General features: G+C 41.3%; 1 protein-coding gene across 2 annotated transcripts in view; it reads right to left on the bottom strand.

Annotated features, from left to right (window-relative positions):
- LOC306835013 (contactin-associated protein-like 2) overlaps positions 1-24,186 on the bottom strand; it is a 195,939-nt gene that overhangs the window by 103,955 nt on the left and 67,798 nt on the right. For both annotated transcript variants that reach the window (XM_079361383.1, XM_079361384.1), the window contains exons 2-3: positions 16,247-16,357; positions 6,414-6,607 (exon numbers count right to left, since the gene is read on the bottom strand). In XM_079361383.1, coding sequence (XP_079217509.1) covers positions 6,414-6,607; positions 16,247-16,357 — 305 coding nt within the window. The remainder of the gene's footprint in view (positions 1-6,413; positions 6,608-16,246; positions 16,358-24,186) is intronic.

Below are 24,186 nucleotides of genomic sequence, written 5' to 3'. Positions count from 1 at the left end.
TTACCCACCCATCTACCATCTACCAGCTTACCCTACCATCCAGGACCTTGACCTCCCAACAACTTTTGAAGAGGTTAAATGTGCAATAAGATCGCTGAAAAACATCAAGACCCCTGGACCTGATAGTATCCCTGCAGAGATCTTCAAGCAGGGAGGCTACCTCTGCACCCGTGCACTTTTTCTCTTCATCAAGGATGTATGGCTGCATGAAACAGTCCCTCAACAATTGAGAGATGCAAATATCATCACCATCTACAAAGGGAAGGGGGAGAAGTCCATCTGTGGCAACAGCCAGGGCATTTCACTGCTGGCGGTTGCTGGCAAAGTCTTGGCCAGTCATGCTCCACCGACTGGCACAAAACATCACAGAGCAACTGCTGCCTGAATCACAATGCGGGTTAAGAAGGAAAAGAAGCACTGTGGACATGGCGTTTACAGCACGGCAACTCCAAGAGAAGTGTTGAGAACAACACCAAGATCTCTTCATGGCTTTTATTGACCTGTCAAAGGCCTTTGACGCTGTCAATAGGGAGCTATTATGGAGTATCCTCCTGAAGTTTGGCTGTCCAAGAAAGTCTGTCAAACTCCTTCAACAGTTTCACGAGGGCACGATGGCACATGTCACTGTTGGAGGTCAGGAATCAGAGACATTTAGGATCACCACTGGCGTACGTCAGGGGTGCGTCCTTGCTCCAGTTCTTCTCAATATCTTCCTTCTCTGTGTGACACTGCTGCTCCATACCAAGATCAAGAAGGATAGTGGCTAGATGGAAACCTTTTTAACATCAGAAGGCTCCAGGCAGTCACGAAATGACATCTGAGCACATTATTGAGCGACAATATGCGGATGACTGTGCAGTTGTGGCCCACTCACCAGAAGCGCTGCAAGCTGTGCTCACAACTGCTGCTGAGTGCCTATGGCAGGCTGGGGCTATCTGTAAATGTACCAAAGACTGAAATGCTGTGCCAGCGGGCTTACACCACCCCATCACATCCACCAATCTTCACCATCTCCAATAAACCCCTTGCAGTAGTTGAATCCTTCAAATATCTCGGCAGCTTCATCTCCAATGACTGCAGCATTGAAATAGAAATACAAAACCGGATCAAGCAGGCATCATCTTCTTTTGGACGACTAAGAGTCTTTGAGAATAAAGACCTCAGCCTCCACACCAAAATAGGTGTTTACCAGGCAGTTTTCCTGACAACACTCCTCTACAGCTGTGAAGCATGGACACTGTACAGCCGACACCTCAAGATGCTTGAGGCCTTTCACATCGGATGACTACAATGCATTCTGGGGATATCTTGGCAAGACTGGGTCCCCCATACTGAGATACTTTGCAAGACCAACTGCATCAGTATGGAGGCCACAGTCACACAACACCATCTGCGTTGGCTTGGCCATGTCATCAGGATGCCTGAATATTGCCTGCCACGCAAAGTTCTCTATGGCCAACTACATCTTGGCCGTCGCTCAGCAGGTGGTCAAAAAAGGCGATATAAGGACCAACTAAAAACGCTGATGAAGAAGTGCAAGCTAAACCCAACCCAGCTGTAGGGAACCGCCATCCAACGCACCACCTAGCGAAGGCTCTGCCAACAAGGAGTGCATAGACTTGAGGAGGACCGAGAGGGACGACAGACTCAGAAACACCAGGAGACATGGAGCCAGTACCGCATCTACTCCCCTTGGATTCACCTGTTCTGACTGTGGGAGACAATGTGGATCACAAATTGGACTCTACAGCCACAGCAAGACTCACAAATAGCAAAGGAAGGATCCTCATCATCGGAAATGAAGGACAACCTAGAACGATGTATTGTGTACGTATTTATTGGTTTTTCATTTTTACTTGATAATAATTTGATCAATTTTACACAAGCAAGAGATAACTGAATTCATCAGTGTGAAGTGTATGAACTTATTGCTGTTAAATATGTATGTAGATGTGTTATCACATCATAGGGTCAGGATAGGAAGGTCATGAGGAAACACATTGTTGACCTTTTTCATAGTTATTCCTCTTTCGATTGCCTGGGCATTGTGTACTAATCCAGCTCATTCTGGTGCTCTCTCCTCACCTCCCCCACCCTGTTCCCCTACTGTATATGCACAGAAGAGTCACAACTAACCATTCGGGGAGGGGAACCATAGCCTTTCAGGTATTAAGATGAGAATAGACAAGACTGCCGTGTGTTAGTCGAGATAAGCCATAAGCCGGGCAGGGCAGTGATGTGCATGAGGAGGGGTAAAGCTCGGCACAGAAGGTCGGCTTTGAGCGGAGTCCTCAGTGACCTGACTCCTGAAGATATACACTATCTGCAAAGACGAGATGGTCAAGAGTTCACAGTCGGCTTAGAGCCATTGAACTTTCTCTATGGTGAGGGGAGTGGACATGATGTGAACAGAGCTTCTATCTCCTCTCTGCCTTTCCCTCACTTTCATTTTTATTGACAGAAGGTTAAAAGAGCACACAAGTACTCTTAGTTTTTTTTTAATCTTTTACTTGCAGCCTGCTTCAAACTCACACAGCTCCACGAGACATCTTGGAGTCTTTCAGGAAACTGTAACTGTGGTTTCTACTCTCTGTAGGTGCACTGGTCCTGAGACTTGCTGAAGGTAAAGTGTGCTGCGGTTTGAAGTCTTGCAACTCACTCACATGTTCACAGTTTTTCCAGAAATAGAAACATAACATCAAGTGAACACAGGGCTCCTGTTGGTCATGGATGCCATGAGTCAAGTTCTTATGATACTTCTGAGTATCATGAGAACTGAGCGCTTTGAAAGAATTTTGAAGGAATCTTGTACCTTCCATGCAAACTTAGTGCTAGACTAAAAGGGGCAGTTCAGGTGTATATGACTGCAGGTTAACATTTAACAACGGAAGAAATTTACAGTGTTGGTAAAAAGATTTCCTGAAATTGGAAAACTTCTTTTTATCACTTCGGCCAACAGCACTATGAGTTGTTGTTTGCATATTTCTCAGGGTTCCTTTCGTCTCTCCTCTTTTTTTTTACTTTCAAATCCTCTAAATCCTCCTTCATCATGAACTCTCTGTTGCATGTTTTTTTCTTTAACTATCTGGTTTCCAAACTGCCTGTAGATTTGGCTCAGGCATCTGAAGCACAAAAAGGCACAAATGGATCAATTTGCATGCACACACGAATGCACATATGCATGCATACACACAACCGCCTACACACCACCTTGTCATTTCAACCTGCCACAAGAAACCTCATCACCTCCAAGCTGGTGTCAAATTCTGAAATTAAATATGAATAAAAATACACGCTTGAATTCTATCTATCTGGAGAGGATTTGGCTGACTGTGCAGAAGATTTTACTTTTTCTAATCCAGGTGACACTTTATTTCTTGCCTATACCCATGACTTAAGAGACAGAGTCAGAGAGAGAGAGAGAGAGAGAGAACAAAGCCGTTTTCATCTCCACCCAAATGCTCAATCCCCCTGTCCTGATTTTCCAGCTTCTTTCTTAAAATTCACTCATCCTGCCATTTCTTGGCTCGGCTGAATGAACAGCTCAATTCAGACATTTGCTTTGCAGAGTGGAGGGGCAGGAGGAGGGATATGAATGAGAAAGAAGATGGGAAGAGGAGGATGAAAATTAGCTAAGTAAAATATTGTGGATGCTGAACACCTCGCAAAAATGTCTGCAAAGTTAACCATTTAATTCCTTCGACTTTAAAGTCCAACCATTAATCAGAAAATCAATGATTTATTGCGTTTCTGTGTCACATTTAAAATGAAGTCGATATATATTCATGCAACATATGAATACAACGTTATAAGTTAACTGCAGTAAGATATAAAAAACATAATATGCTTGTACTTGATCCCTGATCCAAACCAAGACATACATTTGTTTTCAGTGCTCCTCTCGGTGTACGCATAAACTTTTAAACAACGACATGCTCCACTTCAATGATTTTACAGTTAGTAAAATTGAACCTTGGGTAACAATCAAAATAGTGCCAAGTTGTCATATCATTTTTCAGAATCCATGAGATCAGTGGAGGAAAAGCAATGTGAGGATAGTTGAAAACAAAAATAATGAAGGAAGCTTGATGCCAGTTTGTCTCCTTGTTGGGCATTTGGGCCTCTGTGGGCTGCCATCATTCAAAACAGAACAAGCCATTCACTGCAAGACAGCTGGTTAATGAACAGCCCAGCGATCTGATTTGTCACCACACACACACAAACACATTTAAACAAGATTCACATGCATGTTGGCATGCTTATGTCCATTTGAACAATACTGGCACTGTTTCATTTAGTTTCTTTCCCTGGCTGCATGTATTTCATCTTCTGAAAGTGCATCTGCCAGATTTCTCTGTGTCTGTTTGTGCATCTATCTGTACGTGTGTGTAACTTTGCGTTTGTGTGTGTCTGTTTTGACAGCCAGAGACATCCTTTCTAGATAGCAAATCTCCAGATACAAAGCAACAAGTGAAAGCTATTTTCTGGTGCTTGCTTGTTGCAATGGGCTCTGTTTCAGACCAGCCCAGAGTCTGGCTCCTTTGTGTGTGTCTGCCTGTGTGTAAATGATTTCCTTTCTATCAGAGGCAGAGGAAATCAGTCTGACCCGGTCTGGTCCTTTGTTTTTATCAGCAAGTGAACAAGACCATATTTGAGAGAAATTTGAGTGGCTGTGAAGCTTGGTGGGTGACTGTGTTAATACTTATACATGCTTGAGAAAAACAAGAAACAATTTAAAACATTACACTGGAAGACGCTTTTCCCATTCAGGGTCACAGGGGACTGAAGCTAATCCCAGCCGTCATTAGGCAAGAGGCATGGTACACCCTGAACAGTCAATCACAGAACTGACATCATTATCAAGTAACCTAACAAGAAGGTCTTGTTCTAATTTACTTTGGAAACTACAATTTTCTTCTTTTTTGAACTTTGAATATTAAAAAGGAGCAACTCTTTCCAAGGTTTTTCTGTTATCTATGCCCTTCTGTATCAACTTTAGCCAGGGTAGGCTCGTATAAAACAGGCTAGAAGTGTTAAGTCCTGCCTTTCTGACATATATATATATATTAATGTTTTTATTGTATATAGGAGAACATTACTTTTCAAATAACTTACAAAGTTTCAGAATACATAATTTACATATTAAGCATTACTACAGGTATGTTGGCCTGTGGACCCCATCAGAGAATAAACCTTCAAAGAGGCAAATAAGGTGGAGAACAAACACATCTGGAATGACCCACACAAACACAACAATGGACATCCTGTTCCTCACACATTCACACAGATTGATTTAAATTATCAATCAGAAACATTGTTTCCAAAGTAATAATTCCACACTTGTGATACTAATTCTGTAAGCCTGTTAATTATAGTTTCCATTATGTCAAGGAAAAAAAAAAGAAAAAAACAGTTTACAAAGAAACAGACACTGCAAGAAATCCCCCTCACAATTATCTTCCCTGTCCTAAGATCTGGTAGTACTTCCTGTTTTCTTAAAGATTCTTCCAACAGGAGGGAATCCAATGAACAAAAGATTTTGGTGTGCACAATCATACAAACAAACCCTCCACTGGGCTCTCCTGCAGACTATCGCTGTGTGTCAATATTAACCAGGAAGGCTGTTCTTCTCTTGTCTTTTCCTGCAGAAAGCCCATCTGTCATCACCTGCCGGTCTTTACCATCGAGCAACAGTGGTTGGTGCAGACCATTAACACATGAACTACTAATCAGAGATTTTACCCAGTTGAGACTATAGGCAGAGAGGAGTCAAGTTCTCACGATGTAGGACCTTAACTGCTAAAGGCTTGTTTCTACATTGGGCGGCTGTGGCTCAGTTGGTAGAGTCGTCGCCCCTCAATCGGAAGGCTGAGGGTTCGATCCCCAGCTCCTGCGAGCAACATGTCCGATGTGTCCTTGGGCAAGACACTTAACCCCAAATTGCTCCCCCTGCTGCGTCTGGGGCGTATGCATGTGCGTGAATGGATAGTTACTGGATGGGCCACATATCCAGCCCATCAGTGTGAATGGGTGTGATGGGTAGGTGTAAGAGGTGTAAAAGCGCTCCGAGTAGTCGGAAGACTAGAAAAGCGCTATACAAGCTCAAGTCCATTTACATTTTGCTCTTTGTGCTCTGATTGCATTTTAAACCTCAAATGAGTAAGATCAGAGCTTGATATGTTATCGGACTAGTCAAATTCAGCACATTATTTTCTCAATATTTATGCGCACCATGCTGTAAAGCATGGTGAGCTAATTGTAGTATTAACTTTGGGGTTTGTTTTAATTTCTTCTTCATAATTATTTTGTAATCATTAACCTGAAAAACAGCTCTGCATATAGGTTCTGCTTTGGCTTATGTGCACACACGTGTAACTTAAATATGGTCAGTAACAAACATATTGTTTGCTCACCCAAATGTTCCCATCTTGGTGATATGGTTTCCAGTTCCTTCCCGTGTCACTGTAGAGGAGACGGTACCGTGTCGTCCAGTCTGAACTGCTGTAGCGACCCTGTGTTGCAATGGTGCTCACCTGCTTTCTGGAACCCAAGTCCACCTGAAGCCACTGGTAATGGTCACTGTCCAGAGGTGACCATCCTCCAGCACCTGTAGAGACAGTGACATTTGTATAATGAGTGAGAAGTCAAAGGTTGTGTTCAAAAATCCTACTTTAATTCATTAGTGTCTGTGTCAGTAATATTTTGTAAGGTCAAATGCTGAACGCTGAGTTGGCACTGTCAGCTATAGTCTTTAACAGCATCACAATACAGAGAGAGTCGAGGTAGTCAAAGGCAGCAAAATGTTAGTAATGATTTTTCCCTAAATTAAAGTAATTGTGTTTTTTTTTTCTTCCAATGAAGTACTTTGTATCCACTCAAGTTTGTAACACTCAAGTCTCACTGTCAGTATTGGAATCGGGATTTAGAAACACAAAACTGTAGCATATGGATGTCATAATTTGTACTTGTCATTTTGAAGTTGATAGTCTGTCCTTTATCTACAGTGAATGCCCAGCAGGACATGATTATGTGATAGTATGTGTCTTGGATTTGTGTATGCAAGTTGAGTGAAAGGGTCCACTGGCATTTCTACTGGCAGTATTTAAGGAAAAGTGTCAATGCAGAAAGAAAATGTAACACTATCTTGGAACTCCTTGTGGATGATCTAATGACAGATATGGTTTTAATGATTGTATTTAAATGGATATCTGCATAGACATGTAGCTTCTTACCTCATCAATCAACATTGACTTCAGTCTCTTTTTGCAAGTTGAAAATAAGGCTGTAAACATAGGCAACCACAGTAGAAATAAGTATTGGCAATATTTCTATACCCTATGTCAGTGGTCACCAAACTACGGCCCGCGGGCCGGATACGGCCCGTCAGCACATTTGGCCCGGCCCTCTGAACAATACCAGAGACGCTATCGGATTTTTTTCCTATTTGGCCTCCAGAAAAAAAAATCCTAGGCCCGGCCCTGTCAAAGAGAGAACGGAATAATGGCGAAAAGGTTAGGTAAGAGAAAAATTGATTCAGAATGCAGGGTATTCGCATTTTTAACAGACGTGACAGAAATACTTAACAGCCTTAACTTGCAGCTACAAGGCGAGGGGAAACTCATTTGCGACATGTATTCACACATAAAAGCATTTGAGGTGAAATTAGCGCTGCTTTTGGAACAAGTGAAAAAGCGCAACTTCGTCCATCTTCCTGCTACCCAAAACCTGTCGACAGAGAACCCAGCGGTTCCGTTCCCAGCTGAAAAGTGCGTGGAAGCACTGGAAATGCTGAAGGCGGAGTTCGGTGTGCGATTCAGTGAACTACATGTTCATGCAAAAGAAATCCGTCTTTTTCAGAACCCCTTTGTTGCCGACATTGATGAAGCCCAGCCTTCATATCAGTTTGAGTTGGCTGAGTTACAGAACTGTGATGTTCTGAAAGACGCATTCAAGCCCAACAGTCTCATTGACTTCTATGCCGCCCTCCCAAACGACACATATCCAAACATCAAAAAACACGCAATGAAAATGTCCACAGTTTTTGGCAGCACGTATATCTGCGAGAAAACCTTTTCTCGCATGAAACTGCTGAAAACTCCGATGAGATCAAGATTGACAGATGAACATTTGCATCAGTGCTTGAGACTGGCTGTAACTAGAATGGAACCTGATATTCAACTTCTCACCAGCCAGATGCAGGCCCACAGTTCACACTGATGAACATACATAGGTAAGCTCACTTTTCTGACTTGAATGAGTGCCTACTGGAACCTACAAAAGGATTATAACGAAGGAACACAAGAACTTTAAGAGACTGCTCATATGTGTCAGAGATTCTGCTCTGACAACTGAGCTGAACTTTTATCTGTTAAGATTGTGCATGGCACAACAGAAAGTTAATGTTCCATGGCTTTTTTTTCTATGAAGAACCCAGAGAGAGTTATTTAGTTATTATTTATTTCATAAATAGTGTTATTTATTTCCTGTTTTTTCTGTGAAGAACTCAGAGAGGGTTATTTAGTTATTATTTATTTCATTAGTAGTGTTATTATTTGTTTCCTGACTTTTTTTCTGCAAAGAACCTGGAAAGGGTTATTTGGTTATGTGTGGCTTTCTGGAAAACAATAAATTTTTTAAGCTCCCCTACGATCGTCACACTTTTTCTGTTACAAACTGACACCGGCCCCCCATCAGAGAAGGGAAAAGTTATGTGGCCCTCACAGGAAAAAGTTTGGGGACCCCTGCCCTATGTCCTTTATCTTTCTATACCCAAAGTCAAGATCGCCATTGCTCCAACAAATATATATGGACCATAGTCAATGGATTTAAGGATGGAGCAGTAGGCAATCCTGAAAAGTTTTAAGTATGGGACACATTACATTCATAATTAGTTTTCTTAAAGGGCTAAAAGTATTCATAAAATGAATCTCTCTCCAACAGAGCAGACACATCCAGGGGAACAATTAATGTATTTGACATTTCAGGACTGATTCCTTTACAATATTGATATTCAAGAAATATTGGGACATTTTGGAATCCTGCAGATATTTGTAGTTTAAGCTCAAATAAAACAAAGAATGGAACCACGATAAGAAAGTGAGCACAGCATCACAATGTTGTCAGTGAAGAGATCTAATTATCACAAATTGCTTAAATAAAGTCAAAAATGGATGACACAGATCTGTAAATACATTGAAATGCAAACAATGTCAAGCACAAATTCATTGCACTTCTTACTGACAGCCACAACTGGTTATCTCAAATGATTTGCAGCTAAGCTCTGTTTCAATATTGGCATACAGTATTTGAGTGGAGATTAAATGGAATAGTTCACTCTGCTGCAGCACTGCTCACATCTGAATGATTTTATTTCTTCTTTGAATTCTCAAAAATGGACATTAAACGCAGGCTTATTAAAAGCTACAATCTGGACTGTTGAATAGATGACTACCTTTTTGATGTCTTTTCCTTAGTGACAGTCGATGTCATGGTATCCCCACCTTACATGGCTCTGCCTTCACTTCCAGACAAACACCCAGGCCCGCCCCTCCCTACACGCAGAACGTGCGCTGTGCGTAGGGCCCTGTGATCCATGGGGGGCCCCATTTAGCACAAGTGAATTGAATTTCCCTCGGGATCAATAAAGTATCATCATTCTCTGCAAATGCGCAAAGGATGCGCGTGGCGGGGAGAGGCGCGCGTAGAGCACCGCCACCAAGTCAGCCGGAGGCAGGGGAGAAAAAAAAAAGAGAGATGCAATGATGAAGCATGGTGAAGCATCACCATCTGACCAATCAGCGGCCAGATGGGCCGGCAGGCAGTTTTTAGCAGGTAGAGAGTACAGAGAGAGAAAGAGATGGCTTCCAAACGTCAATACAATTCGGGAGCTTGCAAAAGAAAGAAAAAGTCCAGACAAGAAGAGGCTTGTGGTTCACTTGAAGGTGGGTATGTTGTTGAAATAAAAAAGAAAAAAACTTTGTGGCACATAAACATAAACTGCCAGCATGTCTCCTCATGCTTCTCATGAGACAGAAGAGATGATAATTGTGTCTAGATGTGGACTGGAGATTAAATTTTCAAGCGGCCCTGATAACCATCTATTAGATGTCTTGTTAACTGAATATATTCAGCTTTATTGGAAAAGCAGGAGTTTTTAATATGACCAGTTGGTGGTCATATGTTGGCTCAAGTTTATAACGCATCAGTCTATGTTTTTAATAGAAGTATCCGGCTATTTTTATGGCGGTAAAATGTTGTCATCTTTTGGTGAATTTAATTGGTAACAGTCATACAAGATTAGATAAAATAAGATAATCCTTTATTTGACCCACGATGGAGAATTTTAATGTGTTGCAGCAGTAAACAGTAGTGTGGAAATGTAGAACCTAAGTACAACATGAAAATAAGGATATACAATATTGAAATATCATCAAATTAAATCATAATGAACATTATTAGTTGTAATCATATTTGCATTGATTGCAATTTAGTTGGCTAATGAGGCTAGTATTTAAAATCATTTCAATGTGTAGTTCACCATGAAAACCAAAACAAATCTATGAAGTTCTTGTTCCACTGTTGATAGAGGCTGTTCATTTGATTTGTTAGTAATTGTAATTTATTATTATAATTATTAGTATTATTATGTTAATGGAAGGGGGGGCCCAAAATAAAATCCTGCTTAGGGCCCCCACTTGGCCAGGGGCGGCCCTGCAAACACCCATGTGTCCTCTAAAACTTGCACCTATTCGAATCTCAAGATATCTACCTCCCCTGGACCTTCCAGGTTAAATGGGCCTCATACAGAAAAAAGAGCACAGCTGGACAGCTGGAAAAGAAAATTGTTGCATGTGACACCGATATTATATGCCATACAATCAGAGGTGTGTTGCCAGTATTATGTAAATGCTATATTGCGAGAGCAGTCAAACCAGTGAGAGGAATTTCAGGAAAACTAACTTAGCATGCACAAGCTTGTACAAAATAGATGCATTCACTCACACGAACCAAGCAGTGAAGAGAGGTCAGAGCAGTAGAGAGCCGAGTCTGAGACAGAATGCAGCTGTGAAAGGGTCATCATGAGTGGATGGTGGATGGGCTAAGAATAGGCCATGTCACAGCCATCAAAAAGTGACAGGGTCTAAAAAGCAAGGGAAGGGTAGGGACTTAATTTAAAATGAAAATGAGCTAGAGAGAGAATAGTCAAACGATAAAGAAGAGGGTAAAGCACTTTGCAATGTATTCCCCCCCCCCCCAACTGACAAAATATTTTATCTTATCCAATTATGGAATGATACTCCAGCCACAACCTTGACAGATACTAGGCCATATCAGTGAAAACCAGTTGCAGCAAAGCCATTCCCTGGGGGGGATAAAACAATATAAAAAAAGAGGAGAGAATAGAGGGTAAGGAATCAGGAGCAGGAGGGATGGGGCAATGGTGACAAGTTGACAGTTAATAATATAGATTATGAAGGCAAGTGAAGCGGACAATGACTGAAAGAGTGCAAAGCAAGGAATAAGATCTGAGGATAGCATGTCAGAAAGAGTGACAAGAAGGTGTGAGAAGAGAGGGGATAACAGAAAGGGAGGGGTAGCTGGGGAATAGAAGTAAAGGAGGGTAAGAGAGATGGACGAGTTGGGGAGAAGACGGAGTGGGATTTGGCTCTGATACACATGAGATAGCATGTGGATGGGATGGTGGGGGGGGAAAGTACAAAAATGGCAGTTATAGTAAAAGAGGTGATAGATGAGGCGAGAAGTGAATAGGGGAGGAGGGACAGAGTGGAGGGAAAGGAATGAGAAACTTGGGATGGAGATAAACTGAAGCCATTAAAAACTAGAGAGGGGTAACCTTCTACAGAGAGTAACTGCAGGTAGGCTTAAATGACTTGGAACAGAAAGCAAAGATTGAAAAAGTTATGGGGAGAGTTCAAGATACTACAGGAAAGTGAGATAGGAATGGGTGTAATTTCTGTGAAACACATGAAGCTGCCAATGCACATAACTCAGTAATAGTAAGAGATGGCACAGAGAAGGTAAGTTGCTATTACAAACCATGTCTTTTTGTGGCAGGCCTTCAAAGTTGACTTTGCGTTCCAGATGCCACAACGTATGGCAAGGTTTTCTTTGATTTGGAACATCTCAGCCTAGAAATTGGGCAATGTTCCCCAAGCATAACATTCTTATCTTTGTTTTTTTCTTTTTCAACAAGACACACTTTGCCTTCCCTTATGGTAAACATGCTGGTACCTTACTGACTTTAACACCTCATTATGTTTCTTGTTGTTCCACTAAGTTATTTGTAATGAATTCTAAGCTGGTCTTGAAGGCTGAGAGGATTGTCAGGGATTTGAACCCAGGAGGATAATACATTTAGACCTTGGCCCGGTGTCCCCAATCCTAAAGAAACATCCCCTACTTCCCTTTTGGCGGCTCCAGAAAACAGACAAATTCTTACCCATGCTTTAGTGTTTTGTCATTGGTCTTGTCTGATTAAACTGCCTTGAGGTTTCAATGTCCATTGATGTGAAAATTCCCCCAAAATTTTTGATATAGTTTAAACGCACGTACATACGTACGTACGTTTGGGGAGGAACTAAAGGACAGGAAGGGAAAGTGGAACAGAGAAGGGCAAAGGGACCCACCTCTTAGGAGAAGGTAAGAAATAGGAAAAATGAAAGCAAAACAGAGGGAGATCAGGAGATAGAGCTCAGGACAATGTTTTTGGAATAAGCATTGGGTTACCTATAGCGAGTAAACCTGGTCACCTCATTCAAATGTTGGAGCTTGCTCAATGGAACTCACACGGAGAGGCTCTTTCTGATAGATAAAGAAACAATCCAAATCCAAGGAAACATGGCTGGATTCCCTCCAAGCTTACAACACAGAGTCGGAGGTATCTTGATGACACTGATAATCCTGAGCTGTAGCACAGGAGGCACAGGTGGGAGTGTGTGTTGTAATATAATCCCGCTGATATCAATCATGATTATGGCAAACAAAAGAGAGAGACAAAAAAAGAGAGGATGCCACTTTGTTGTAACTGGACTTTAAAGTCAACTCAAACCTCGTTGTTGTTGTTCAGGGATACAAATAATCAGGAGGGATTGAACTATTGTTAAAAAAGACTGGATAAAGGAAGATTGTATTATTTTTGTAAAACACAAACAGGAATACCAGAGTTCTGAGAGTGAGTAATGAAGGTGCAGCATGATCTTTGGATGATTGGTGAGGAGCTGGTGACAGACATGAGAGACAAACAAAAGTGACGGCGTCAAAGCGGAGCGTCAAACAAGAAGAACGTCTTTCCTCTCTCTTACTGTCAGAGTGGGAAGGTGTGTGGAAGGAAGTGTTCTATTATCAACATTTTCTCTCCACACAGGAGGGCTTCGACACACCCGAGAGAAGATGTGAGAATGTGTTTTTGAAAGTACAAAAACCTCAATTAGACAAACTTTCACATCTGAAATATATATAGACCTGAGGTAGCAGGAAAAGGACACAAGAAAAAAACAGGTGGTTAGCCCTTGAGCAATGTTTTTTTTCTTACTGTAATGGAGCAAAGGGAACAGCTGGATACAGTAATTTAATTAAGAGTGGAATGCTAAAACAGCTACAGACATGGAACGACTCTTCGCCAGATGACAGAGAGAAGCGAAAAGTATGAAAAGAGACGAGGGATGTCGCTAATAAAGATCTTTAGTCACCTTGTTTTTTAAGTGGGTAAAAAGCTGTTGACATCACTGCAACAAATATTGAACATTTTCAATTTGGTTTATTTAGCATTCAGGTTCTGTTAAAAAATGTGGTCCCTCTGAGGCCCATTGTCAACTGTTGCTGTTTGGCCCTGATAAAGTGAAAATATATTTTAATGCTGCACCAAACAAGTATCAATGTCAGGAGGTTTTCTTTTATTTGTAACCAGTGTAATCCATGAAGGTAAGAAACTCAGGGTTTGAGAATGAAAAGAACTTCCTTCTCTGCATTTTATTGACTGTTATCTGTCATCTTTGTTTCAAACATTAAAAAGCTGTAAGGGACAGTGAGGAGTGCAACTTGCTCCATTTGGTTCAAGGCAAAAACAAACACACCCCAAAAAATAATAATACAATCTTTTGTTTATCTGTTTTCTATCAAATATTGCAATGTGCAAAATCACGTTTGTACCTATCCACACCTATGCACGCACTTTCTATTCACACACATACACGTGCTTGCACATTCATACACACTAAAACGGATGTACATGCAAAAATACATTGTGACGTGCACATAAGCTATAGCCTAAAACTGTACTCGCTGTCAGCATTCTCAACTCAGCTTATTATGAGTGGTGTGTCCCATTGATGTTGTGCCTCCCCCTGCTCCACAGCTCTGGGAGATTGGAGAAGATTGGCTTACCAACACACACTCATGCCACTGACGGCACATTTGGTTTCCAAATGTCACTGCTTAGAGCAGGGGTAGAGGGACTCCTCCTTATAGTATGGCTGCGTGGGCATGGAGGACTGTGTGACTGTGTGTGTGTTGAGTGTGTACTTCCATGAGAGATGAGCTAAAATCAAACACGAATTCGGAAAGGCATAAATGAGATGGATTGGGATAGTCTATGCACCTAAATAGACTCTTTACCTTCCATCAGTATTTTTTTAGTTATGCTCTTCATTAACGCAGCATGAGTCTCCTGTCATCAGTCTCTGCTCCTCCATCTGCATTTATTAATTGAGGCTAGGGCTTGATTTCAGTTAAACTTCCACAAGGTACATGAAAATAATGTTGAGAAACTGTCATATTAGCGGGATGTTTTATATTCTCCAGTCAAAGACAAAGTTATTTGCTAGCTCGCTGCACATTGGCGATGGAGCCGTCTCACCAGAGACTTTCTTGTTGTCTGTCAATTTCACGGACAAGGTCATAAAACTTCTGCCACACGTTTTTAATGATCCGTCCTTTTCAGTTCTTATATTTTATAATGAGACATTGCCCATTTATTTATTAACTACTGATTTTAGCATTTTGTTATTGAATCAATTTGATTGCATGTTATGTTTAATTCGCAAAACAATCTAAGGGCGAACTCACTCTAGCAAAGTTGTCCCGTACTGCACTTAGGCACGAATACCCCCCCCCCCCCCTCCCCAGTCCACCGCCTGCCTGTACTCCCACTGCTCCAGGACTAAAAGGACCTTAGCACGGTTATTTATTAGGTTTACGTGATCATGAAGCGAGCTTTATTTACAGGACAGGGAGACTTGAAAAATATAAAGGGACACACTGTGAAGTCCTTGTCTGTACATCGGAGAACAACACAGAGAACATGACAGCTACTTTACCGGCTTTATGGCTTATTTTACCCATGTGCTGGTGCTCATCGGCTATACAGCTCAACCGTGCTATAAAAACAGCCAGCAGCTATACAACGACAATGTTGTGCAAGTGAGCTCAGATAGCCTCCAGGACAAAACGATTACTAATTAATGATGCACACTCGCTGGACTGGGAGGTAATACTGCAGGTACATGTGGTTTGTGACAGAGCTGAGTGAGAATTTGAAAGAAGTGGTGAACATACAGTTCAGTTTATTTCAAACAGTGTATGTGTCCCAGTAGCTTGTCTGTATCAGTACAACATTAAAGTACTAAATTCCCCAAGGACCTTCATCCTTAAGTAGATTGAATTAAAAAAACGCTATATAATTTGTGTTTCTTTATATTATGTTGGTGTGTCTTTGTTAAAGGATGAACAGTCCTGTCCTCGCTCTGTATTAATTCTATTGATATGATTGAGCACAGTAGATTGTGTGGCCTTTCTTTGCCAGCTCTGAGCCTCAGCTGTCGTGTGACTATATTAGATGGGAACAAATGAATTATTAATTCTATAAACATGGACAGTTGTAATTGTCTGGCCCCATCTCTCTCCCTGCTGTGGACTGGTGTGGAAATGAGCTCCAGTCTGAGTCACTGAGATAATGAGGAGAGAGGAAGGCAAAGAAATCAAGTGTGATGTATAAAAGAAGTATCAAGGGGGAAGAAAGGGGAGAGTGAAAGAAGGAGGTAGAGGGCAGCTTCCTCATTTACCTGCCAGTTTGTTATCAATAGAATACTTTGCAAGGATGTACGTATATGCATCTGAAATAGATATTCACTTTTACCTCTACCGGATGAGCACATGTACATCAATATGTTTAACCCGTGTGATTACAACAGGAGGCTTTTTAGTGCTGTGAACTGTGTGCTTTGTCTACCTCCTCGCCTGTTGAGCTTAGCATATCCAGGTGCGTATCCGTTGGAGAAGACGGACGAGCTGGTGAAGGCTGTGTGAGGAAGCGGAGAGGCCAGAGCTTCATCACACTTCTCTGTGGAAAAGTGGAGAATATGATAGCCAAGGGAGAATGAAAGGACAAGAGAAGGGAAAATAGGAGGAAGTGGGAGGGAGGGGAAATAGAACATAAAAAGGGAGGAGAGAAGAATAAAACATTAGCATATCTCACAATAAAAGAGAACATGCATCGATGCTGAACATTGACATTTGTTTACTTTCATGGAGAAGTTGAAGTAATTCACAACACTTCTAAATAATGAGACTTTACATTGAACGTTAAACACAATGTTCTTGAATGAGATCATATCCAAATTTAAGCACTGCAAAAACAAAAAACTTTCTTCGCATGGTTTTCCTCAGTGTATTGTCTGTGAGTTGACAATGATATAATCTGACAATCGTGCAGACATGGGCACAGCTCTGAAGGAGGCGGTTTGTGGGATAGGAGTGCCGTCAGTCAGCATTGAATTATGAAGTGCAACCAAAAATACCCACCATAACAAGCAAACATGCTCCAACAACATTCAAGAAATAGAACAAGAGAGGTGAAGCCACCTCTCCGGGTCGGTGAAAACCATCCAATTGAGAACCATGGCCTCAGATTTAGAGGCGCTGATCTCCATCCCAGCTGCTTCACTCTCTGCAGCGAACCGCGCCATGATGAACAGATATATAGAGAAAACTACCTTTAAAGACCATACAAGCTATGTAGGTGTATCTAACAAATATGTGTCGCCCTTTGTTCCACAGTTTGACAGTGAACTGAAACGTTTGTTGTCGTTGAATGTTTGTTCAAAGAGACAGAATGAAAGACATGTTTTAAAAAAAAGTTTTGACACTGAAAACAGATCCACTTTTGAGCTGCACCCCACCAGTTGCTGTTCTTATGTACTTATGATCCTTTTAACTGCCACTGTTGTGTTTCTGTGTACATTCTTTTTTTTTTCTTTTCATATCACCTTATGTTATCTGTAATTCTTTCTGTGACTCTCATGATTCATGTGAATTACTAATATTGGATTATACTACAACTGTTTTGTTATCGATTTTATTTGACTAAATAAATGAAATTAACATATTGTCATTTCTTGGAGTCATAATTGACAGAAATGGTTTTCTTAAAAGCAATCTAAATAAATATGTCAGTTCTTTTACAAAGAGATGTTACCACATTATGCAAACGTTTTTACATTTTTTTGTGTTTTTTCCTCTCTGTATGACTGTCTGCGTTGTCTTGTTTGCTTCTCCCGCCTTGGTTTTACATTCAGGGATGTGAGTGTTCTTGACCTTGAGTGGGAATCTTAAGGCTGGTTCACACGGCAGGATAATTAGGCCGTTTTTGGCCTCGATATTCCCCTTCTGATGATCTTAGAGATGCCCCGATTATCGTAAAAAAAAAAAATCAGATAAAATAGTCCTGCCTTGTGTGGTGTGTTCAGAATGCTCGTCTGCTCGGAAGGACATCGGGAACGCTCCAATCTCAAATTGGGGATATTCAACATGTTGGATCGTTTTGGCCCGATCTTGAGAGGTTTTGCAAGATTTCCCATCAGATTGGGGGATGTTTGCAAGTGAAATCGGTTTGTGTGTGGTGTGTTGATGTTACTGTAACTATCGCACACCAAAACTATGAAACCTCTGATTATTTATCGCCATGTGTGTGGTCTCTAAGGTTTGGGAAATCGGCCAACAATTTTAAAATCCTGCCGTGTGAACCTGTCTTTGAATACTTAGGCCCACAGAGACGCTGCAGTTCAACAAGTTCAATTATTATTATTATTTTTTTTTTCATTTGACCCTTCACCCTTTTACTGAAAGTACGCTTTCTATGTCAATGGACAGATTGGTGTTTGTCACAGTCACTCACAGTGGATGTGCAATGAAAGCACCACATTATGCCCAAATTTATAACACCGAAAAAGACTTCAAGACATTGCAACTTCATTGCATCTGAACTTCTTTTAAGGCTCTAGAAAATCAGGCGTTATACAGTAGATGGCAGCAGTCACAGAAAACCCAACAAAATTGTGGAGCTAAAGAGTAATGTATGCAAAATGTAAAAATAACGTTTCTTTTTTAGAATGGCCTTCCATGTATACTGTAGCACAAACAAGAATCACATTCAGAGCAGTGCCTGGACCATTGATTTGAAGCAGCCACAGAAAATGTTCAAAAACACCAGCTCTATAAAGCTGTCATGTTCAATATGACCAAACAGTTTCAAGTACAAAAAAAAAGAAAGAAAAAAAAGTGACTGAAGAAAAATTGAAACATTTAAAATCAGCAAGAATCACTTAAGAGAACTAAAGAAATACATGTTCCTGTCACACAGACTCATGAAGTTGTTCTCCTTTCTTTTTGTCATTCTGGTCTTTTCAGTCACCCAACCTGTCAAACACACTCTGTTCTCTCAGTACATTACATTTCACACAGGGAGACATTGTGAATGGTCTGTCAAGCCAAGTACAGGCAGGCTCCCTGTCATGCTGCAGTCGATAACTGTGTGTGTTTTTGCCTGTGTGTGCATATGATAAGGGAGAACCACATTTAGAAGGAAAAGTATTGCCTGTGCTTCTGTGCTGGATGTGTGCAGGACACTGTCAGTAAAGCTGTGCCACTTTCCTGGGCTGTTGGTTTTTAGACATGTTCATTTGTGTCACAGGTGGGTTGACACAGAAAAAAATGAAAAACAAACGTTATCAGCTTGATAATGTATGTGTGTGCATGCTCCGTGCGTGCAAGATATGGTGTCCTGGCATTTAGGTGAGGTCCATATTTGAAATCATTGTGGGGTTTGACCGGAGTTAAACTAGCTGATACACAGGCTCTCCTTTAATAACACAGTTGTAATAAGGGTGCAGGCACATTGACCTTGCACTGATGCAGCTGTAAAATCAACTGGCATGCATTTATTTACAAGCTACCTATGAGACATAAATATGATGGACAAAAGTAGGGAGTGTCCAAAGAAATCAGATTAAAAAAAAATACCAATGTAACAATTTGTGCAAAAGAGTATGTTAATGTATTAAACAATTCCTTCTGATTAAAGTTCGACTGAAGATATGTTTTGTCTGTGTGCAATCAAATCTGAATACACCCCGCTATTATCACATAAAACCCTAGAAGGTAAAGTTTAATAGTCTCTAATTGTGATAATGGCTAGACCACCACCCTCAGGCATCATTACCATATTACTGGCATTGTTTACAAAAAGACTGATTAGATTTGAATATATTTTGCTTCATGCATTTTGCATTGGTTTTTCAGCTACAGTTGTGTTCATTAAATCTATTGAGGAGAGCTAATCAGAAAGAACTCACATGTTTGATGGTTTCATTGGTTCAGTTCAGCTGCCAACACCCCATCACCCTTTTACCCATGTCTGTGCACCTTATAGCCCTGAATATTGTTGTTTCTGGTGCTACTGAGTCTGCTTTCCTTCCGTGTTTAAGGGGCAGAAAAATCCAAATAATATTTTTGCTTGGCCTTTCTTTCGTACAATGTAGATCTGGGCAAAACGCTGTTTGGATTCATGTGCTGACCATCGACACATTCAGCCATGAAATATCAAAGTGAGCATAATCCTTAGAGTTCGAGGGTTTATTAAATTTAAATCCAATTGTTCAAATGTTTAATTGTTTGCTGTTTGTCTACAGCTTGGTGTAACTTTGACATACAGTGACCCTGGCTCTCAGTAATTCTACTACATTTCATTGAGTTGCTGAACATTTCACAGCATACAGTCCAGTCTACTTCAACTCAGTGGGTTTTAGCTCAAAAGGTTTTAGTTCAGAGTCACTAGATCCCCTCACACTCCTCCCTTCCCGTTTAAATAGAGGAAGAGCAACAGTATTAACTTCCACTATGGATACAGAATTTAGATCTATTTTAGCTTCAGTTTATCTTGAACTGATGAATTAAAAGACTAAATAGAAGTCACAAGATCTGAAACTACGATATCTCTCGAAAACACCCCAACCACCATAAAGGAGCAATATCTAACTCTGACAAGTAATGTTTGAAATAACTACTGCAGATCAAATTCTAAACATTCAAGAGCTATCTTCACATACTCAAGGAACATAAAGGTTGTCATGTGGTAGACATTTTAGCTTCAGTGTTTAGTAATAAATCTTGAAAACTTTTACATTCTAAGCTCTCTCCAGAGAAATCTTGCACCGAGACAGAGAAGAAGAAAAAGAAGAAGAATACTTTTAAGTAACTTTATTTAAGCAACATTCAAGATGTCCTTAAATACTTATTTCAAAAACATGAAAAAATAATTCCCCCCCCCAAAAAAAATAGACCAACCATCCTTCTACACATGGAAAAAAACTGAGAGCCATCCTCCCCTAGTGAACACAAAACCTGCTTGACAGCCCACACAGCTTTAAAACCATCCGGTTGTTGGACAGTCTATAAAACATGTGCTCTACCCTCAGACGGGCCGCCACTAAATCCCAGCATAGTGGGTCTGTGCAGCCTTTTTCCAACAGTTTGTTTTTCCTGCTTTTTCCAAATTGCCAGTTTGGCAGATGCAAAAATAAAATTGATTAAAACCATAGTCTGTCTTTTCTTGGAAGTCTATTTTGGCCCGAAGATAAAAAAGGGGAACAGAGAGCACCTCCCCCAAACCCTCCACCCACTCCTGCAGCATTTTAAAAACCTCAACCAATCGGGGACAGGACACGACAAGGTGGTCTAAGGTCTCTGGGAGAGAACAAAAAGGACAACCCTCCCCAGTGCTTGGGTCAAAGTGAGCCCTGTGTCTGTTCGTAGCTATCGCTCCGTGTATTATCCTCCACTGGATATCAGCCATCCGTTTCTCCAAAGGAGGCTTATACAGGACCCGCCAGCTGCCACTAGGGGAAAAGCCTGAGCCTAAAACGTCCATCCACCTCGACTCTCTGACTCCTGAAAGAAGAGAAAAGTTCAGCACCTTGACACAGCTGGAGTACAGCTGTTTGCCTGTACAGGAGCTGAAGGTTCTCAGAGCTGGAGTTCTTCGTTTTAAAATGAGGCCTCTCTCCTCTCTCCATTCCCCCACCTTGGGACTCACACTCAAGGAGGGGAAAACATACTCGAGTCCTTTGCTCCACTGTTCAGCCAAACTTTGGCTCTGTGCAAAAGTTCGAAGTGGTGCTGACAGAGATTTCCACACTCCGTTCACCAGGTTCTGCAGCACTCTGGTTGATCTTTCACCCGTCCCTTCAGCCAGACTCAAGCCAATTGATGTCCTGGTAAGATGGCCCAGCTTCACGACACCTGCCTCAAGGAAAGCAGTTTTTAGGGCGGCTGAGGAGAAAATGGTGTCACACAAGAAATCATTATAAAACAAGTTTTCTTCAAACAGCCACATCCAAGGCCTGGGGTCAGGTGGTCGTGTGAAGCCCAGAGTCCTCCAGGCATCAATGACAGAACTGTAAAAAGGTGTTAATCCATTAAAACTATATGAAGGGGTCCTCCTTAAAAACAACTGTTTATTGTATCCGAGCCGCCCGGCCTTCCAGAGCAGCAACCGGGCCACAGCAGACCAACAGAAAGAAGATCCGTACAGCAGCCGCTGGGTCTGAACGCAGCAGTCCTGGAGGCGATGTCTGTAAGGCCCTGTCCCCCCTCTGCCACAGGAAGGTACAGGACCTCTGGAGTTGTCTCACGAGGCCTTGTGGTGGGGTTAGTACTTGCAGTCTGTGCCACAGAGAACCAGGTTGTTAACAATCAGAGGTCTTCCCCTGTTGGACAGCTGGGGTAGCAACCATTTCCATTTAGACAACTTGGCTTGCACCTTCCCCAGCACTCCCTCCCAGTTCTGTGCCTCGAGCCCTTCACTCCCCAGATATTCTCCTAGGACCTTTAGACCTTTTGTTCCCCACCTCAGGTTTCCAGGGAGACTGGGTGTGTTCACTGCACTCCACTGACCAACCAAACAGTTTTGAGGAGTAACTGTTCTGTGTTTTCAGCAGACATGCTCTCTAGCTCTCTGATTTCTGACTCTAACTGCTCCATAGCTCTTCTAATGTTAGCAGAGGAGTGGGACGTGTACCACTGACAGAACACCTTAATTTGACCTTTTCCAACCTCCCACCACTGACTCAAGGAGGGAAAAGTCTATTTATTGGATCTCCAGTTAGCCCAAAACAGTTTAACATTTTCACGGGAATTAAAATCATGTAAAAGTTTAACGTTAAAATGCCAAAAGGGTCTAGGTTTCCCAGTAGGAGTTAAAGGGACACTTCACCCATTTACATGAAGCTGTGTATCATTAGAAACATGGTAGTAGTGTTGAATGGTCGTGAATCCAACCCTCATTTTGCCCTGAGACGAGAAAAAATTGTTTTTCGTTGCTTGAAAGTTTTCTTCATGTGATGCAAAAAGCGTCATATTGCATCACATGAAGAAAACTTCCAGGCAAAGAAAAACATATTTTTTCTCGTCTCAGGGCAAAATGAGGGCTGGACTCACAAGCAGACACGTAAAATCTGTCTAACCTGGTTGCACTGACCCTGCCATCTGACATTTTCACCCAGGTGAACTATTTATCTGAAGGATGTTTTATCCTCCACACATCCACTAAACTGGCCTCCTTCAGCAGCTGAGACAGGAAGGAGGACGACTGAGGATGGAGCTCCTTTCCTGTCCTGTCTAAAGGGACATCAGTGCAACAGTTCTAACCCCCCCCCCCCCCCCCCCCCCATTATAAAAGCCTCCCCCTGACCACAGTTATCTATGCAGTTTCCTGTAAAAATACAACACTTTTCTGTGCCTAAGTGAGGCCAGTGTTTATATTTCAAGAGGCAACCTTTAAGGCTTGCATATTAAAAGAGGAGAAAACAAACAAAAAGATACAGCAGAGAGGAAACACCCAGTGTTGCATGATCATTTTCTAGTTCTAGAACTTTGTGTTTTCTCGGTTTTCTTGGTCCCTTTAAGACCTTTATTCAGATCGTTTACTTTTTTTTCCCAGACGGTAACGTTTCTTTTTGTCCAGCAGGTCTGTTCCCACAAACTTTTTAAGGGTGCTCACCGTCTAAATGAACTTTTTAACATCAGGGAAATACTCACTGATGTCCACTGACTTGCCAAAGGATTCATCCAAATAATCATTTACCTCTTTAAGTGAGTACAGGTCTGCACTCTGAGACACACTGTCAGAGTCAACCTCATCATCTGAGTCCATTTCAAATCTTAATGCTGCATGAAACACGGAATCCAACATTTTCAGAGAGGAAAGATTTGCATGCATGTATAGGATGTCCCCATAGTCAAGAATTGATACAAAAGTTGCCTGAATCAGGCTTTTCTTGAATCAAAGGAGAAACAACTTTTGTTTCTGTAATAGAAACCAAATGTAACCCTGAGTTTCTTTGTAAGACACTCAATATGGTATTTAAGAGACAGATTTACATCCAAGTAAAATCCCAAGTATTTGTAGACTGAAACTCGTTTGATCACTTTCTCATTTTGTGCAACAATCTGACAAGCATCATTTATCTTCCTTGATTTCGAAAAGCACATCAAATCAAATCAAATCATGATTGTTGTTTATGTCACCTTAAAGCCCCCATTGTTCCTTTATTAAAACATCCACAATCTGTCAAGTATGTTTGTTAATAGCATATCATCTAAGTATTTCTGACATCATAACTTTCATTTTTCTCCCTGTAAAACATTTCAGGGCCTTTGACCACTAATTTTTTGGGACCAACCGAAAAATGCTTTGCAGATTCAAAATCATCCCGATGTTATGTCTGTATTTTGATTAGTCCTCTCCCACTTGAGTTGGAAGTCTGTCACGACACAGCAGAGCGATACTCTCAAAATTCCGCTTCATGGGATCTTTAATAAATAACACAGAAACTA

The sequence above is a fragment of the Symphodus melops genome (genome assembly GCF_947650265.1).
Source record: "Symphodus melops genome assembly, chromosome: 14".
Taxonomy (NCBI): domain Eukaryota; kingdom Metazoa; phylum Chordata; class Actinopteri; order Labriformes; family Labridae; genus Symphodus; species Symphodus melops.
The sequence above is the reverse complement of the archived record's forward strand: the minus strand, read 5'-3'. Positions and strand labels throughout refer to the sequence as shown.